This window comes from Saccostrea echinata, unplaced genomic scaffold (genome assembly GCF_033153115.1).
Source record: "Saccostrea echinata isolate AGI-Se365-2 ecotype Australia unplaced genomic scaffold, CSIRO_AGI_Sech_v1 ptg000037l, whole genome shotgun sequence".
NCBI classification, from domain to species: Eukaryota; Metazoa; Mollusca; class Bivalvia; order Ostreida; family Ostreidae; genus Saccostrea; species Saccostrea echinata.
Window position 1 is genome coordinate 2,492,847 of NW_026889786.1, and position 17,154 is coordinate 2,510,000.

General features: G+C 32.6%; 1 protein-coding gene across 4 annotated transcripts in view; it reads left to right on the top strand.

The window, feature by feature from the left end:
• The window catches only part of LOC133200189 (microtubule-associated serine/threonine-protein kinase 2-like), a 47,237-nt gene that overhangs the window by 25,299 nt on the left and 4,784 nt on the right, over positions 1-17,154 (top strand). For 3 of the 4 annotated variants that reach the window (XM_061335989.1, XM_061335991.1, XM_061335992.1), the window contains 21 exons: positions 8,150-8,225; positions 8,455-8,536; positions 8,772-8,911; positions 9,735-9,755; positions 10,956-11,028; positions 11,296-11,499; positions 11,645-11,743; positions 11,906-12,032; positions 12,412-12,476; positions 12,564-12,643; positions 12,835-13,009; positions 13,229-13,320; positions 13,554-13,634; positions 13,775-13,845; positions 13,979-14,095; positions 14,193-14,303; positions 14,417-14,644; positions 14,874-15,001; positions 15,242-15,477; positions 15,847-16,106; positions 16,213-16,329. In XM_061335989.1, the coding sequence (XP_061191973.1) occupies positions 8,150-8,225; positions 8,455-8,536; positions 8,772-8,911; positions 9,735-9,755; positions 10,956-11,028; positions 11,296-11,499; positions 11,645-11,743; positions 11,906-12,032; positions 12,412-12,476; positions 12,564-12,643; positions 12,835-13,009; positions 13,229-13,320; positions 13,554-13,634; positions 13,775-13,845; positions 13,979-14,095; positions 14,193-14,303; positions 14,417-14,644; positions 14,874-15,001; positions 15,242-15,477; positions 15,847-16,106; positions 16,213-16,329 (2,583 nt within the window). The remainder of the gene's footprint in view (positions 1-8,149; positions 8,226-8,454; positions 8,537-8,771; positions 8,912-9,734; positions 9,756-10,955; positions 11,029-11,295; positions 11,500-11,644; positions 11,744-11,905; positions 12,033-12,411; positions 12,477-12,563; positions 12,644-12,834; positions 13,010-13,228; positions 13,321-13,553; positions 13,635-13,774; positions 13,846-13,978; positions 14,096-14,192; positions 14,304-14,416; positions 14,645-14,873; positions 15,002-15,241; positions 15,478-15,846; positions 16,107-16,212; positions 16,330-17,154) is intronic. The other variant, XM_061335990.1, reaches the window with a different exon arrangement.

The following is a 17,154-nucleotide window of genomic DNA, read 5'->3' on the forward strand; positions in this document are numbered from 1 at the left end:
GCATTGATGTCAAAATTCATTTTGCCGTTATTATTTGATTTCTTTACCATGAAAAAAATTATTTATTATCTGGTCTTAATGCTATCAAACCCGCATAAAATGAAGTCAATAATAAAATAATTATATGAATAATTTTCCCACTTCCTGCGGGTTCATTGGAACTTCGTTCTTAGTAGTTTCAATTTTCATTATCTGCATTTCGTGACTGCGCCGGGTTACCCTACCATCAACACATTGATATATCATAGAAAAGAAAAAAATAAAAAAAATTTTACTTTACTTTATTTATTGTTACATGTAGTGTTTGTTAAAGGTAGTGTTTGTTAAAGGTAGTGTTTGTTAAAAGTAGTGAGCCATTTTTCACCAAAAGATGTTCATTAGATAGGAGAATAAACACAATGTCTCGATAATTTCTACACAACCCTCATATGTTGCAGTCATCTGTAATTGGTTAGAGTGGATGAAAAGTGTGGTGTGCTTGTGGACAAGAAAGGAACATGATTTGCATAAATAAATTTCAATAACTAGAGGATGCAGAGCCAAAAACTTAAAAGTACACTTGAATTCTAACAAAGTATCAAATATGTGGGGGATATTCTGCATTTTTCTTTGACCATATGCTTCCTAGATCTACTGGTATATATAAATCTTGGTATCTGAGAAAAGGTATACATGCAGAAAAAGTGCATACTTCTGAAAGAAGTTTTGACATGATATCCCCATAATAATTAAACCTAAATGTATGCAGTATTTATCTTGCCATTGTTTACATGTTCAGACATTCTTAGAAGAAACTAAAGGTTAATGTATGCTATGTAAAAAATTTCTGAAATTAAGTAGTGACAAATTATGTATTCCAAGGATTTCGTGACTTGTTTCAGTTTGAAGTTGTAATTTTTAGTCTGTAAACCACATAAGGAAGAAAAAATTATTTTGTGTGCAAATAAGCCTTGAAATGATGATAGTTTTGTGAAATTATGCTATGCAATCATTAAAAATTTCCTTCAATAATTCAAACTTTTGGACCATAAATAAAAGCCAGATATTTATTGACCATTGTGAATGTCAAGTTTTCTAGGTTTTCATTATTGCACCTAGTTAAAACTTTTATAAAAGGCAATTGTTATACCTTTAAATTAGTTCCTATATAAATCTATACTAAAAAAAGTCTAACATTTCTAATGTTTTACTGAGCGGTCATAAAAAAATCGATGTTTGACCACAGAGTGAGATATTGGACCTGTGGATGAGATATTGGACCGCTTACGTCACACTGTGGACGGGATCAGCTAAATCTTATTTGCATTCGTTGGTATGGAAGCCAGCAAAAGATACATGTATAACAAAAAAAAAAATTAATAAATAAAAGTTATAAAGGCCTCAGGCAAACACTTTGGTTCTTGGGTCTGACAAAACGCATGTTGTCTTCGAACTCAGTCAATAAATGTATATAAATGTTTGCTTTATATGCTGAAACAGTTGTTTATCCTTGATATCTTATTATATGATAAAGCATTTAAGATTGATAAACATGAAGGAGTAGATGAGACTTCCGATTTCTTCAGTCATGCTATAGGGCCATAAGGTGATAGCTAGTCTGACGTAGATGGAAGACACACATTGCAGCGATGTTAGCATCTTATGAATGTGATATATTGAGATATATGGGATGACGGTCTTAATTGCCAATTAGTTTGTACAAGACTTGATTCCATTCTCCTACTTGTTTACTTTGCAGTGCTTGTTGAAGCATTACATGTAGAATGCCTGTCTATGAATAAAAAAAAATGTTGATTTCAGGGTTAATGTATTATTTATAACTGTTCTGGATTTAAACAAGCTTCTGTAATGAAATTGCTGTTATGAATACAAAAAATGCTATAATTATTAAAGATATCAAGTTTAATAAATTGATTCCTGCATGGTGCTTGTATATGAATCCTTGAAAGAGTATAGGATCATGTTTGTTAACAGTAAAGGAAAGTCATTGTGCATTTCATCAAACTTTATTTGATGTGGGGGAAATGTTAGTCTTCCTTATACTAACAAAATGAAAAATTCTATTTATCATAATGGAATATTGAGGAAAAGGAACCAAGATAAAGGATTTTGAAATACTATTTCCCTATCACATTGTAACAGTTAATACATTAGATACCATATTAAAGTGTCCCTCTGTATCGTGTGGTTTATTGATGTAGTTCACTACATTGTGCCTGTAAGTCCTGAACTGAGGATGAAAGTTATATGTGGTATATCCTGAGAAAGACTGAAGTTAATTGACATAGGAGTCAGTAATTAATTATATTGTTGTCGTAGTCCTGTTTCTCTGAGGCTAAAGTTACACTAGAACAGGAAAAACGTTTGTCACAACATGCAAGTACAAAAGTGGGGGGAAAAAGTTGTGTGTATTGATAATGTTAGATAATATCCTGCTAGAAAATTGTCACAAATGTAAATTATAACAGTTTAGACTGTGTCTGCCTGCATGGGTTGTGGCCTTGGGGGATTTCATTAACTAAGGATATATTGAAATTGTTCGATGCAATGGTTTTTATATTCATGAGGAATTCAATTTTCTAAATTCAGCACATGCACTTGATCATCCAGTTTTGAAGTACATAAACGTCACCAGAAATTATGAATGGAATTAATTAGAAATTCAGACTTGTGGTTGCTGTAAGCGTGTCTTTTTTGTGGGTCCTTGTGGTACGTCATAATCGTAAGTGTAACTTGCCGACAGTGGACTGAAGTAACCTAGTACAAGGAAAGGTCGTTTACTCATAAATGTGAAATTCTAATGACCACATTCTTTATTCTGGAGAAGTTCTAGACATTTTGGTTTTCAGCTTAATTTTAGATGAGTTGTACTGTGAAGTAATCCAGATAATTTCATCACCATCTTTGGAGGATGTTGACATTTTCGAGTCAATACGTGTAGGAGAGGGACATGAATGCACTCGTATGTTACAAGTAGTTTTGGTTCCTCAAACTAAAGGAAGGAATTTTTATACAGATTTAAATCAACAGAACAGCTTAGTTTGGTTGTGGCTACTTTTGGCTCTGTAACACTTGTACATTGAATTTTTCTTTACGTGATACTTTGTTCATGACAGATTTTACACTTCAATTTGGAATAGGATTTTTGAATTATCTTTTTTTCATTAACCTCAGTGAGCAGGATCAGCATTGATATGAAGCATTTATTGTGTGTATGTTTTTATGCTCATTCAGCACTCCTGATTTTGTATTGATCAACATTCCATCTTATTGGAAAATCATTTCCTTTTTCTTCCTAATTCATAGATTGTGTGTCTTAACACTGTCTTTAATAATGAATGATTATGGAAACTTTCAGGAATTCATCATATATAATTTCTTGGTAAATGCTAAGATTGCATGATAAACTCCTCGGAGAGTGATTTCAAAGTCTTAAGGGGAGCAGCCAATGAAGTTAGCCAGCTAGAAATCCAAAGGCTATTTCTTCATATAATCCAAATACTTAAAGGTTTGTGAAGATCAAGGAGCAGCTGAAAATGAAGAAGGGCAAGAACCTTTGCAATAGATAGTTCCTGGAAATCCAATATAATTATCTTCTTTTTTTTTTTTTGTTTGCTAATGAATGCAGGTTGTGATACGGAGGTATTGAGGCATATGCAGGCTGCACATCATGCATTTAGCAGTCTGTGTAAATGCCTCTGGAGGAAAAATGTTATATATTTTTAATGAAATTATTGTGAAGTGAGCTTTTATGGAACACTTTGTATGAAAACAACTGCTTTTCTCCTGTCATTTGTATTGATTGGTGAGAGCGAAGGGATCATTTCTGTGCTGCGACATAAAGGTTCTCCTGAAGCTGTTCTCCTAGAAATCTGTTTAATCTAGCAAATGACATGTTATGTTGACTGATAGCGCCAGAGTCTGAAGGGGCATCATCTATAGTGGAGATTAGCACTATGGACGATGACGCCTTGTTATTCAAGAGACATTACATCAATCCGTGGATGTCTGGTCCAGTGGAGAGCCTCTCTTTTGAGGAACTGGAGGAATGTCTCAGATATCGAGGCCGGTCACGGATCAGAAAACGAAGCTTAATTCCAGGTATTTATGGTACCTGTGTACACCTTTTGAGTTGGTATTTTCCTGTATAAATCTATTTTTACTACGAAGATATAGAACATATATATCTAAGTTATCAGTTTTTGTCCAGATGATATCAGATATTTGTAAACAAAAGATTAGCAAGTTAAAAAGGTTGATTGAATAATTTTTGTGCAACAATGCAAGTACCTTTCATATAGGATTCGTCAACATTAGGTTAACCTGGATCAGCTTAATCCATATAAACTTGCCCATAATATTTAGCTCTTATTATGTCAACACTGCAATTTATATTACTGGTTTCAGTCAGTTTACATATGAAGTTAGGTTTGGACCCTAAGTTTGGTAACTAAAGATAGATATGAAAATACTTGTAAGATTGAAATGATTAGGCCCCAATGAAATTATATAACCTTATTTAGATCTCGTTTTAGTAGGTATAGGCTGAGGAAATGAGAATGGATGAGCTTGCAAGAACAAAGGTTCTTTGATTTTGTTCTTGAATTAAGTGGCTACCAGTGTAAAAATGTATGAGCAAATAAGAGTCATAGTTTCTATCAGCATATGTACTTGTTCAAGGTGTAATTTTGCTGTCAAAAAATAAAATAAATTAGTTATAAACAAAATATACCTAAAGTAACAATTTATCAGAATGGGAAAGTTATTTTTTACATATTAAAAATGGTTTCATTTTGAAGATCAGTAAACGAAGGACTTATGAATATATAACTAACCTTTGTAGAGTTTTGGTAGAAAGTCGATTCTTTATTTTTAATTGCCTGATATATTGCATGATGCAGGTAAAATAAAAAATTCAAAATATATGGTAAAGGTTGAATAATCCGAATGATGTGTATTCTGAAATCTTGCCTTATATATGCATGATGTTAACTTTGCCCCTTTTAGTAAATTCAGTTGTTTAAAATGTCTGATCCAGAATGTTGTCCAATCAGGCCAATTTCTTTTAAACCAGTGTTGTCCAGATTAGACAAATTTTACTGTATACAAAGAGTGTAAACGAATTATGTTTATCTTAGTCTATTCAGTTTAATAATAAAAATTCAAGTGGGTTTTTATGAAAAAATGAAAAACAGTCATCTAACATCATGCATGATTAATGGAGATTTTCATCATTTATTGATGGAGATCTTCATTCATTATTTATCTTAGTACCACGAATTTCTCCTACAAACTTGATTTTCTCTCCAGTATGTATATGTTGTTTCTAGTTTCGTAGTTTCATTATTACTCTGATTAATCAGCACTTTGATGATTTACATCACAGATTTCATCTTTGTATAATACAGGGATTACAGTAAAAATGCCGTCTTGTCTTGTCGAAAATTGAACACAGAATTACTTGTGCCGTTATTTATGTGACAAAGCTTTAATAAAAATGATGAGTGGGTGACAATAGGAGAGGCTGAATTGTTAATCCAGGTTGCATATACTTGACATCATGTTGCATTTTTGAATTGTGATGATCGATACACAAAGAATCTACTTAAAAGGAACTATTAAGAATTTAAAATTTAGAATTCAGTAACTCATTGTTTGGTAGTCCTGGCAGTGCAGTTGTCTTAATCAGTTGTATATTTGTTTAATATATTTCTGAATTTAACATTTAAGAATTGGAAATAAGAACTATTCCTGGTAAATACTAACCAGAATTATGAAATTTAAGAATTGTAATTGCCAATGTTGATTAAGTTAAAGATGAAATTGTAAGCCCCAGTAAACTGTAGTGGACTATGTCACCATGTGAATGACATTGTCTGACCAACGAATTTAATGAAACTTTATAAACACTCTCAAAGTTTAGATATTTTCACAATTACTAAAGGAATTGGTGTATTATGATATAAGTGATTTTATCCCAATGTTTTCTATGTAAAGATGTTGAATTTGTGAAGAATATATAAAACAATTGGCCAAAATAAGTAGTGGTGTAGAATATCAAACTTGTACATGAGCAGGTGGTGTTGGTATCTATACTTATAAATTAATAAATTTTGCAAATAAACTCCGAAACGGGTGCACCAGAGTTCTTACTTACTCCTCTAACAATACACTAGATACAAGCTGATGTCCGTAAACTATATTTAGATTTCACTCGCATAGTTAGTATCGAACATTAAATTAAAAGTCTACTTTCATTTTCTATAAACAGCCATGAAATAGCTAAAACGTGAGTACGGTGGCGTTTCCGGTTGGCGGATCTAAGTTACTGGCAATTTTTAATGAAACTGACAACAAGCAATCGTTTATTTATTACATAAAACGTCATCACTGAATTATTCAATTAGAACTCGATTTAAATGATATAAAAGAAATAAGTTGTGATAACCGATTAAAAAGGGAAATGTGCAAAATATTTTCGTCATTCACCGATCTTTATATTGACGGAAGCTTCTAGAACATCATATACCATCGAGCCCGATATTAAGAAAAAAAAGGAGGAGATTATAGCTACATGACCATAAGAAAAGCTTTTTCGTGTAAATGGTCATAATTGAAATAACGGTAAATCACTGATAACACTATAAGTTGTGAATATAATTATATATCGAAAGACTATTACATTTACATGTATGTAGTAGGTTTTCCTAATAAATTTATCGATAAAATTTGTATATATTCCTACTGAGCGCATCGTGACAACGAATCCGAAGTACAATTTGTACTTGCTTACATGAAAAGAGAAAATTAATGAATAAGGTATTGTTCAAATACAATTAAAGATGTAAAATTTTGCGCTTTAATCAATGCACAGTTAATTTCTAAATACAATCTTTTATAGCTGCAATAATGTAGCCCGCTCCTTTTTTGAGGGGGGGGGGGGGGGGAGGGGCAGAGAGAGAGAGAGGCCAGAAAATATCAGATCAAATAAAAAAAAAATTGGAGAGGGCTACATTATTGCAGCTTAGTCTTTTGTATCAAATACTCAGCCTATTCATAGGGCGATAAAAGCTAATTTTTACACAGGTACTTGGTTTATAAATATGTATGTACCTTATTGACAGGTAAAAAAGTAAAGTACATTTTTACATATCAATAAGGTACAAACATATTTATAAACCAAGATCCAAGTACCTGTGAATTTTTACCCCCCCCCCCCATCAATTCATTAGTAAAATGTTCATATTCGTTGCTTTTATCCTTGACGGAAATGAAATAAGAGCATCTGAAGTACAATATCCATAACACAGTATAACAGGTTTCACAATAAACGTCAATTAATGAAATTGCTATTTTTCAAGTTTAAAAATAAATAAATAAATAAATAAAACAAAAAAAGGGGGGTTGTTGGGGGGGGGGGGGATTGGACAGGTAAATCTACTTCATGCGGGATTTTGAACAAAGTATTTATTCCTGCATGCTGAACAAAGTATTTTTTCCTGCTATAAGCCGGTAGGCTGTCAATAGAGAACTACAATATATTTTCTGTCGGTAGTGGTATAAATTCAATTCCCCGCGCTTGCGCGGGATTTCATCTAGTGTAATTAAATTTATTGGCTGTTTGAAACTGTTCCTATATACGTAGTACATATGAATCTTGAAGGTTACAGGGAATCGATCCAGGCCATGGCATCCTTGTAATTTGATAATCACATGATAAATAACTATCTGTCGAAAGAGAGAGAGAGTGAGAGAGAGAGGAACTTGTTTTTTTGTTTTCTTTTTTTAAATTTGGTATGTGGTAGTAAAATTTCAATGATATATGTAGGAATCCATAAATTGTGTTAAAGTTAAATTTGATGAACCACACCCTCTAAACTATAAATAACTTATTTGTGATATGCATGTGATAAATTATTTGGGAAAAATATTCTGAGGTACGGTACTTGAACATTCAAGTGAAATTTTTTCAGGTTTACAAAGTGTATGCATATAATGCATACACACATAAATATCAAAAAATGTCTTTGAATACTACATATACATGTATTGTATTATGTCATTTATCTTGATGTGGAATTTGTGTGTGTTGATAGGACATGTACATGTATGTAATACTTTTAATAATGTTTATTTTTTATTTTGACAGGAAGTAGTCCCCATGACAGTCCCAGGAACATGTCGCCTAGTCAGCACGGCAACTTCCTCTTCCAGAATGTCAGGAAGTATGAAACCGTTTCATACAGTGTCACAAAGTCTCGCCAAACTTATCAAATGTTTAAAATCTCGGAGAGAATTACAACATTCAATAAAACAAAACTTTAGTCTCTTCGAAGTACTTGTCATGACCCAGCACATTAAAATTATAAAATGTTCAAAATGTTTCATGCAAAGAGGTAATGGGAGGGCCGGGCTACAGACATATAAATGTGTATTTTATCATTTTTGCGTCAGGTGTGATGGAAGACGGTGGTCCTTTGCTTCCCTGCCTTCCTCGGGTTACGGAACAAATACTCCAGGCAGCTCCAATGTTTCGGTAATCCTAAACATCTATATCACACAGATTTCATCTACATCTTTTTTATTTGGGCTTTCAATGAAAATGAAGATGAAGAAAATATCAAGAAAGATATTTTTTACCTTTTTCTGATAAAAGTTTTCAAATTGGATGTAAAACACAACAAAAATAAAAGCCACTCAAGATAGTGATAAATATATTACCCATAGTCATTGTAAATCACTTGAACAATTTGTTGTTGCCTTTTTGATAGTCTCAATACTCATCTCAAGAACGTCTTCACCAATATCAGCCTCCCCAAGAGGAGTACACCCTCAGCGGAAATGAAGGGGATGAGGAGGGAAGGAAATCCCCCCTTTCCCCCCTCTTACGACCCAGGTCCCGCAGTCTCAGGTGAGTGTTTTTGATTGGTAGATCTCACTTCACCCTGAACTCTACTTCTCGCTGCTGTTTTTGTTGTTGTTACAATAATAATCGCTTGCAGAACATTATTTTATTGTTAAGTTCTTGGCCGGGTTACAAAGGAAAATCCAATGTATAGATGAATAGTGTCTCTCTCTCTGCTCATCTCCATCAGTAAATTCATTTAGCTGTTGAATTTATTGCTTTATTGATGTTCTAGAGGTAATGGCTATCTCATTGGTAAATCTGGTTGAAATGTTTTAAAGAGAGCCCATCCTGATGACCCTGACCTTTGATGACCTTGACCTTTGACACAAGTGAATGAAAAATTTTCATTCCACTATTTTCATCACGTTCTTTTAACACCACAAAAGTGCAATCCGGCCATATTAACTTTATCAGTTTCTTAATTCGAAAAAGGAAATTGTATTTTTGAAATAATAAAGGCATGTCAATTATATTGAATCATATTGAGGATTACTAATTAATAGAAATTGAGGAAGTTAATAAATTATTCAAGGACATTGAGTTTATGGTCAAGAGTGGAATTTATATTCATATACAGAGTAGCTTAAAAGCTGTGATAGGTTGTGTGCATAATGTAGGTACTTCTCATTCTTTTTTCTTTCCCTCTCAACTTTGATACATATTTAGTTTTAGGGTTTTTGTGTTTATTCCATACAATCAGAATTATAAGAAGAAAAAACAATATATAAAAAGGATAAAGTCATAGAATTTATATCACATTACATATTCCAGTGTTCAGTATTATTTTAGTACATGACTAATTTTGATTTCCTGCTTTAACGGATAGCTTGTCCTGGCTTGCACTTGAGTAAGAGTTTCTACAACAATCTTTTTTTATTTGTGTATTGTTTATAAGAAATCTATCTGTAGTGTGCTGTACACATGGTACATCCTGTCAATGCTATGTGTAAACACCATGCAGTGCTATTTGTTAGTTTGTAATATAAATTGCTTCAATGTTAGATCTTTTGCTTCATGAACATGATATTGCCATTTATTTTCAAGTCTTATTTAGTATTGCAAAACTTTTGTACACATCTTTCCCATTTTTTGCATGTGTCATATGCAAGAAATTCTAAATTATCATAAAATCAACAGCAATACCAATATAATAATTTGAAAAACAAATATTGCAAATATTTATTAATTAGAAATGTTTGTAGTTTTTCCAATGAATTTTGTCCTTTTTTTTAATTATTGATTTTTTTTAATTTAACAATTGCTTAGAGCTAAAAAGAAATTTAATAGATATAAAAGAAGATGTAAGCAATTCAGTGGCATTGATTAGATGATGACTTAATTTTTTTTTTAAAATTGGGCATTTAGTTTCAGTATATCCTCAGTACATTATTGGGTTAGAGTGAATCAGCTCTTGAAATTATTTCATTTCATCCAAAACAAAAGAATCAGTATATTTGAAATAATGATAGTATCGGACAAAGGGAAGGGAATTATAAATTTATGTACTTATAGGTAAAATTGGTCTTGTGTTTCCAGTATTGTACATATTAACTCCATATAATAGTCAACAGAATTTATAATCCATGCATGAAAACAAGAAATCTGTATTTTACTGTTGAAACATATAAACTGTGTATCAAAAACATATATATGATGTATGTTAACAAAGAATGTGTATCTTAAAAAACAAATTACATGACTGTAATACCGTATATATACCTGGCTTTGAAACAGTTGAAAATATATTCAAGAGATCATAATGAATTTAACACATGTAAATAATTTCTACACAGAATTGATTTAAAAAAAAAATGAGTTAGCAAGTGTAGTGTAGCTTCTGCTTTTTATGTTTTAATTTTTATATTATATGAAATTTTTAAAATACTTAATGAATAAAAATAAAGTCTGGTTTTGTTTTGTTAATTGAAGCAGAATTTGATTAGTTAGCTGTAAAGAAGCACTAATTATCATTAGAGGAAATTGAATATTAACATTGATATTAATCATTTTTCCAGTAATTAAATGTATATTCTGTCTGTTTATATAGTAGTCCAATGGTTTCTCCATGTGGGGATGAGATTGTCATGATGAACAGTGTTTATAAGGAAAGATTTCCCAAGGTACTCATCAGTTACCCCCTTTTACAGATAATTGTGGTATTATCATAAAAATGTAATGAGAAAAGGAAATAGTGATTCCTTCCTTTACAAAAGTTAATTTAACAAGTTTTGTATTTTCTGCCATCAAACAAATGTCATTATTCTAAATATGGTGAAAATGATCAGGCACATATATTTCTTTCCTTTTTATTCCATCTTTCCTACATAAACAGCAAATATGTACATTGTATCTAATTATTTGGCTGACACCTGTTGTGTTTTTGATAGGCCACTGCCCAAATGGAGGAGAAGTTGAAGAAATTTTTAGAACAAAACAAGCTGGAGGAGGTGGATTGTGATGCCATCACAAGGTTCCTGCACCACCAAGTGATGGAGCTGGCTCGTGACTGTCTCCAGAAATCACAGGACAAGCAAATCACAGGAACTTACTTCTTTGAGCTCTCTGAGAAACTAGAGAAATTACTTATTGATGTGAGTGCTACTCATTATGGTACAGTTTATGGATTTTTTCAAGAATGATAGGATACTATGTGTACCGGTATATAAGCTTGGTTTTGAAGGTAGTGAAAGCAGTGTTGTTTATTAATTAAGATTTTTTTTTTTGCAATGTTTGAAGGCACAAGAAAGAGAAGATATTGCTTACGAGTTTCTCTACCCAGTCATCAAGAACTTGTATTTGATAATCTCTAGACCCTCAAGATTACTGGAGTGCTTAGTAAGAAATACAGAATAATTACACAATACATTTTCCTTTGTTAAAAAAAAAAAAATTAAAAGTGGACAAGTAATACATCTTGTTCACGAAGTTATTATTGCAGCAAGCATTTTTTTGTAAAATGCAACTAATTTTCATGAATGGATTCTGCTGAAATTGTAGGAGTTTGATCCAGAGAAGTTTTATCAGCTTCTTGAGGTGGCAGAGGGACAGGCTAAAGAACACATGAAATGTGACATTCCACAATACATAATCAGTAAACTAGGCCTGAATAGGGACCCACTGGAAGGTCTGATGAGCAGCATTTTATCTACTGTAAAATCACTTATTTTTGTGGGTTCAAATTTTCATGGTTTGAGCAAAAAATCTAGGGAGGTTGTTTTCGTGGTTAAAGGAGAAACATCATACCACAGTATGAGATTTTAACATTTCATAGGGAACATGATTTCGTGAGTCTCTACATTCCAAGAAAACAATGAAAATAAAACCTCACAATAATTACTGATTTTAGAGTATTACAAGTTTTTTGAATGGCATTTTTCTCTTTTTTTCTTAATATTTAAAATTTATGGCATTTGTTTTTTTTTCTGTTGAAAATAGAAGTGTATATTGCAAAGTGCTTTTTCATTATAACTAAATCTTTATAGTAACCATTTTTATTTTTACAGACCTCACTGATGGTGATACTGCTGGCTCAGAGCTTGATTCCTCCATCACAGAGGAAATTACACAGGTAAACTGTGGATATTTCATGTGAATATGTCCAGGTGGTTTTTTGAGTAATATTGTATGGAATTTTTTACACTGATTTTTTTTTCAGAAACGACGGGTATACAAATTTCACACTCCAGTTGAGGAAGACTTTGAATTAATTAAATTAATCAGCAATGGAGCTTATGCGTAAGTTATTATAGAAGTAAACAACATATGATGATCATTTGACTGGAATATAGAAAACAAAAATATTTCATTATGGAATATTATATATAATTAAGAATACATGTATCATATTTTAATCTTTTGCTATTTTGTAAAAATTATTTATTTATCAGTATAAAACTATCAGCAGTTGATAAACTCTTTTCTTTTAGTGCTGTTTATCTTGTACGCCATAAAGAATCTCGACAAAGATTTGCAATGAAGAAGATTTGTAAGCAGAATTTAATTCTACGCAATCAGACGGAGCAGGTATTTACTGAAAGGGACATTCTCAGCTTCACAGAAAACCCATTTGTTGTCAGCATGTATTGCAGCTTTGAAACCAAGGTAGGTCTGAAAATCAGAGTACATTACATATAAGAGCCCCCCCCCCCCCCCCCCCCCCCCAAAAAAAAATATGGAGTTTATTTGGCTTTACATGGTGAAAGTAAATGATCATTTCTTTTATTTCTTTGTAACATTATCATTAAGTCAAATTAAGAACTGCAAACATTTTAATGTAGTGAATGTTATTACAAGTAACAAGTTTGTCACGTTTATTCGTAGCGCCATCTTTGTATGGTAATGGAGTATGTAGAAGGAGGGGACTGTGCGACTCTGATCCACAAGGCAGGTCCTCTTCCTTTTGATCTGGCCAGGTAAGCAAAGTGTACACCTGAATATTGATAGTATGGAGAGAAAAAAAAAAAAAAAAAAAAAAAAAAAAAAGGTTAAATGAATACAAAGTGATGTGTTTCAGTAATTAAGAAATTTATTGGTAATCATTATTATTACATGGACATGTATAAATGTATGTCTTAAATTGATGTTGTCTTTGATTATGGAATTTGTTACATTAGTTAAGACTAACTGGAGATTCTGTATATTTAAGGATGTATTTTGCTGAGACAGTCTTGGCATTGGAATATCTCCACAGCTATGGAATTGTTCATCGTGATCTCAAACCAGACAAGTGAGTTAATATTTTAGTTTATCTAACGTTTTATTTTCTTTAAAATCATTTAATGATCTTAATTATAAGTATATTGTCTCCAATATATAACTTGATTTCAACAATCATGAAATTTTGCTAAACACTGAATTTTTTTATAGCCTCTTAATAACTGCCACTGGCCACATAAAACTCACAGATTTTGGGCTTTCAAAAATAGGACTTATGAGTTGTAAGTATACTCAGAAATATTTAATACACTGTGTTTAAAACAAAAAACAAAAAACAATTTGAATTATTTTTCCCCATCAGAATATCTTGATACTGTGAAGAACAAAGTACATCACATGCTTTTGCATTTCCAGTAACAACAAACCTGTACGAGGGTACGTTAGAACAGGACTGTAAAGAATTCAGTGATAAACAAGTGATTGGTACACCGGAGTACATTGCACCAGAGGTCATCCTTAGAAAGGGATATGGTAAACATTGCTCGCTAAGTCTACAGTATCTTGATTGTTGAAGCTGTAAAAACAGTGTAATTTATATTGTATGACCTTTCATCCTTTTACCTTTCAGGAAAACCTGTGGATTGGTGGTCAATGGGAATCATTCTTTATGAATTTCTTGTTGGCTGTCCACCATTTTTTGGAAACACATCTGAGGAGTTATTTTCTCAAGTTATAAATGGTGATGAGTAGTCTAATTTTACATGTACATGATAATACTAGATGAAGTGAAATATGTATACTAGTAATGGGCAAAGGGAGACAACTGTAATTATTTTTCTGACCTGTTTACAGAGGACATTGAATGGCCAGAAGAAGAAGAATGGCAGGTGAGGGACGATGCACGAGATCTGATCACCCAGCTGTTACAGCACAATCCTATAAATAGACTGGGTACAGGCGGGGCACAGGAGGTTAAGGAACACATCTTCTTTATGAACCTGGACTGGGCTGGGCTACTGAGACAGAAAGCCGAGTTCATCCCAGAACTAGAAAGTGAAGAGGACACTAGTTACTTTGATAGTAAGTCCAGAAAATGGCACAATGGCTTAGTGATTTCAATTTCCTGTTCTTTTTCTGGAGCGCTCACTTTATGCAGGTGACAATGAACAATTTTATCTTCGGATAAAGAGTATTAGAGTTTAATTAGTATGATTTCCACATATATGTACTCCAGTATCTTTTTGCTGATATAGTAGACTGTTGAGTATATATTGATGTTAGAAATACAGTATACCATTTGTTATTGTAGCTCGTTTAGAAAGGTACAACCATGAGATTGAGACTGAGGACACTGAGGATGACACAGATGATCCGTTGTTCCAAAGCTTTGCTTCCTCCTCGCCAAGGTTCTACTACAAAATAGATGAAATGAATGAGGTAAAGACATTAATAAGCATGTTAAATGTTTGTGTCCTGGATGTCCTTATTGTGAAAATAAGTTTCATGTCACTGATTTAATTACTTTGATAAAGTGTAATTGATGATAAAGAATCATTTGATATGCTTGTTAGAATGTATGATGCCTCTAAGTTTTAAAAGGTAAAATATTCATCTCTGTAAAGTTTTGCAAATCTTTCAGAATATACATGGTGTTTAAAGATGTTTTATTTCATACAGAAGGATAAAGATGACAGAAGAAGACATTCTAGTGCTGATGAAATGAGGACACAAGTACTGCAGAAGCAGGCTCTGGAGAGAAAGGACTCTAACCAGTCGGAGAGTTCTGACACGTCCTTAGAACTACAGCAGCTGATGAAGAAGGAGATAAGTAGCGTGGACTCTACAGACACGTGTAAACCTCAGGACAGTAGTGGAACTAAGGATGAAGAAGTGTTCTCTTCACCACCTGAAAAGTAAGTAATGCATGAATGCCTCTAAAGTCATTGTTCTCTGTCTACTTTTTGATGTCCTCTGTAAATGATTTTTTTTAAAGGTTAGAAAAAGTCTGTATAACAAAATTTATTTACAAAACTCTTTCAAGTTTTGCAAAATAAAATTGGATGTTGAGTTGGTGTGTTTCATTGCCATATTTGATCACACAATAAAAATAATACAGTACTTTAGCTAACAACATACTTAATGTTTAGGAAATTTTCATTTTTATTTCTATTTTTGAGTTCACTAATTTTCTTTATGTATTTATATTGTCTTTTTGAGTTGAAAATCTTAAGTTAAAACTAATTTTAAATGATTAGTAAAACTGTTTTTTATTTCTATTACAGTACACCTCCAAGAAAGAGCACATTGGCAATTTTTTTCAGTACACCACCAAAGAGTCAAATTCCCAAAACAAGCACCCCTGAAACCCCAAAACCAACCCACCGCCACCCCACCACCAGTACCCCTGAAAGTTCAGACAATAACAGTGATGACTCCAGGAAAATTTCAAAACGAGAAATTCTACCACCACCTATAAAGAGCATCATCCCTAAGCTGGCAATCTCTTCTGATGAAGACAAAGACAAAAGTCAAGGAGTTAAAGGTCAGTAAAATAAGGAAGTCCTGTATACTGGTTTTCTTTTTTAAAAATAAATCGATTTTTCCTGATAATTTAAATCAAATTATATACAGACAGGATTTATTTTCAGAATTATCACCTGTTGATGAGAAGAAGGAAAGAGACATAGAATCCAGCTCGCTGAGTAGAAAAGTACTGCAGAAATCTGCCTCAACAACAGCACTGACACTCCTTATTCAACCAACAGGTAAAAACACTAGCAACATTACTTTAGCATCCAGTAACTTTACATACACTCCTTATTCAACCACCCAGTAACTGTAGCTACACTCCAGTAAACACTCTGAACTGTGTTATCACTCTACAAAAACTCAGTAACTATGCTATCACCCTCTATACAAAAACCCAATAACTGTGCTATCACTTCAAACAACCACCCTGTAACTGCTATCATTTTCAAACAACCACCCAGTAACTGTGCTATTGCTCTTTATACAAAAACCCAGTAACTTTCACAACCACCCAGTAACTGTGTTATCACTCCTTGTACAAAAAAAACCCCCAGTAACAGTGCCTACTCTCCCTTATCCACTGTGAACTGTACTATCATTTCTTATTTAATCAATGTATTAAAGGGTTTTTATCACGTCTCAAAATTTTTTGATATGACAAAGTTTACATGCTATTAAAATCATATATTTAAAAACCTTTGCTAGAAAATTAATATTTTTGATGTTTCAGCGATTCAAAGTTTGAATTTCTCAATATGCATATTTTGATCGCCGATGTTACGCGCCATTGCTCTGACGTCATAGGTGTCAATCCTGGTCAAGCGAAGTACTTATTGTGTATACAAAAGGGCTCATTTGTTGTGTTTATTAAACCTGTTAGAAAATAATTAAGTGATAATTGAATAATTGACAGCTTGTAAGGTATAATTTATGGCTTAATGGTGCACAAATGTGCACAATTAAGAAAGGTATTAGGAAGAATTTTTTCCCCACATTTCCTGGACTTGGTCGAGAGATGAAAGGGGGGCCTTTCTCTGCAAATGCGATGGCCTTTATCTCCA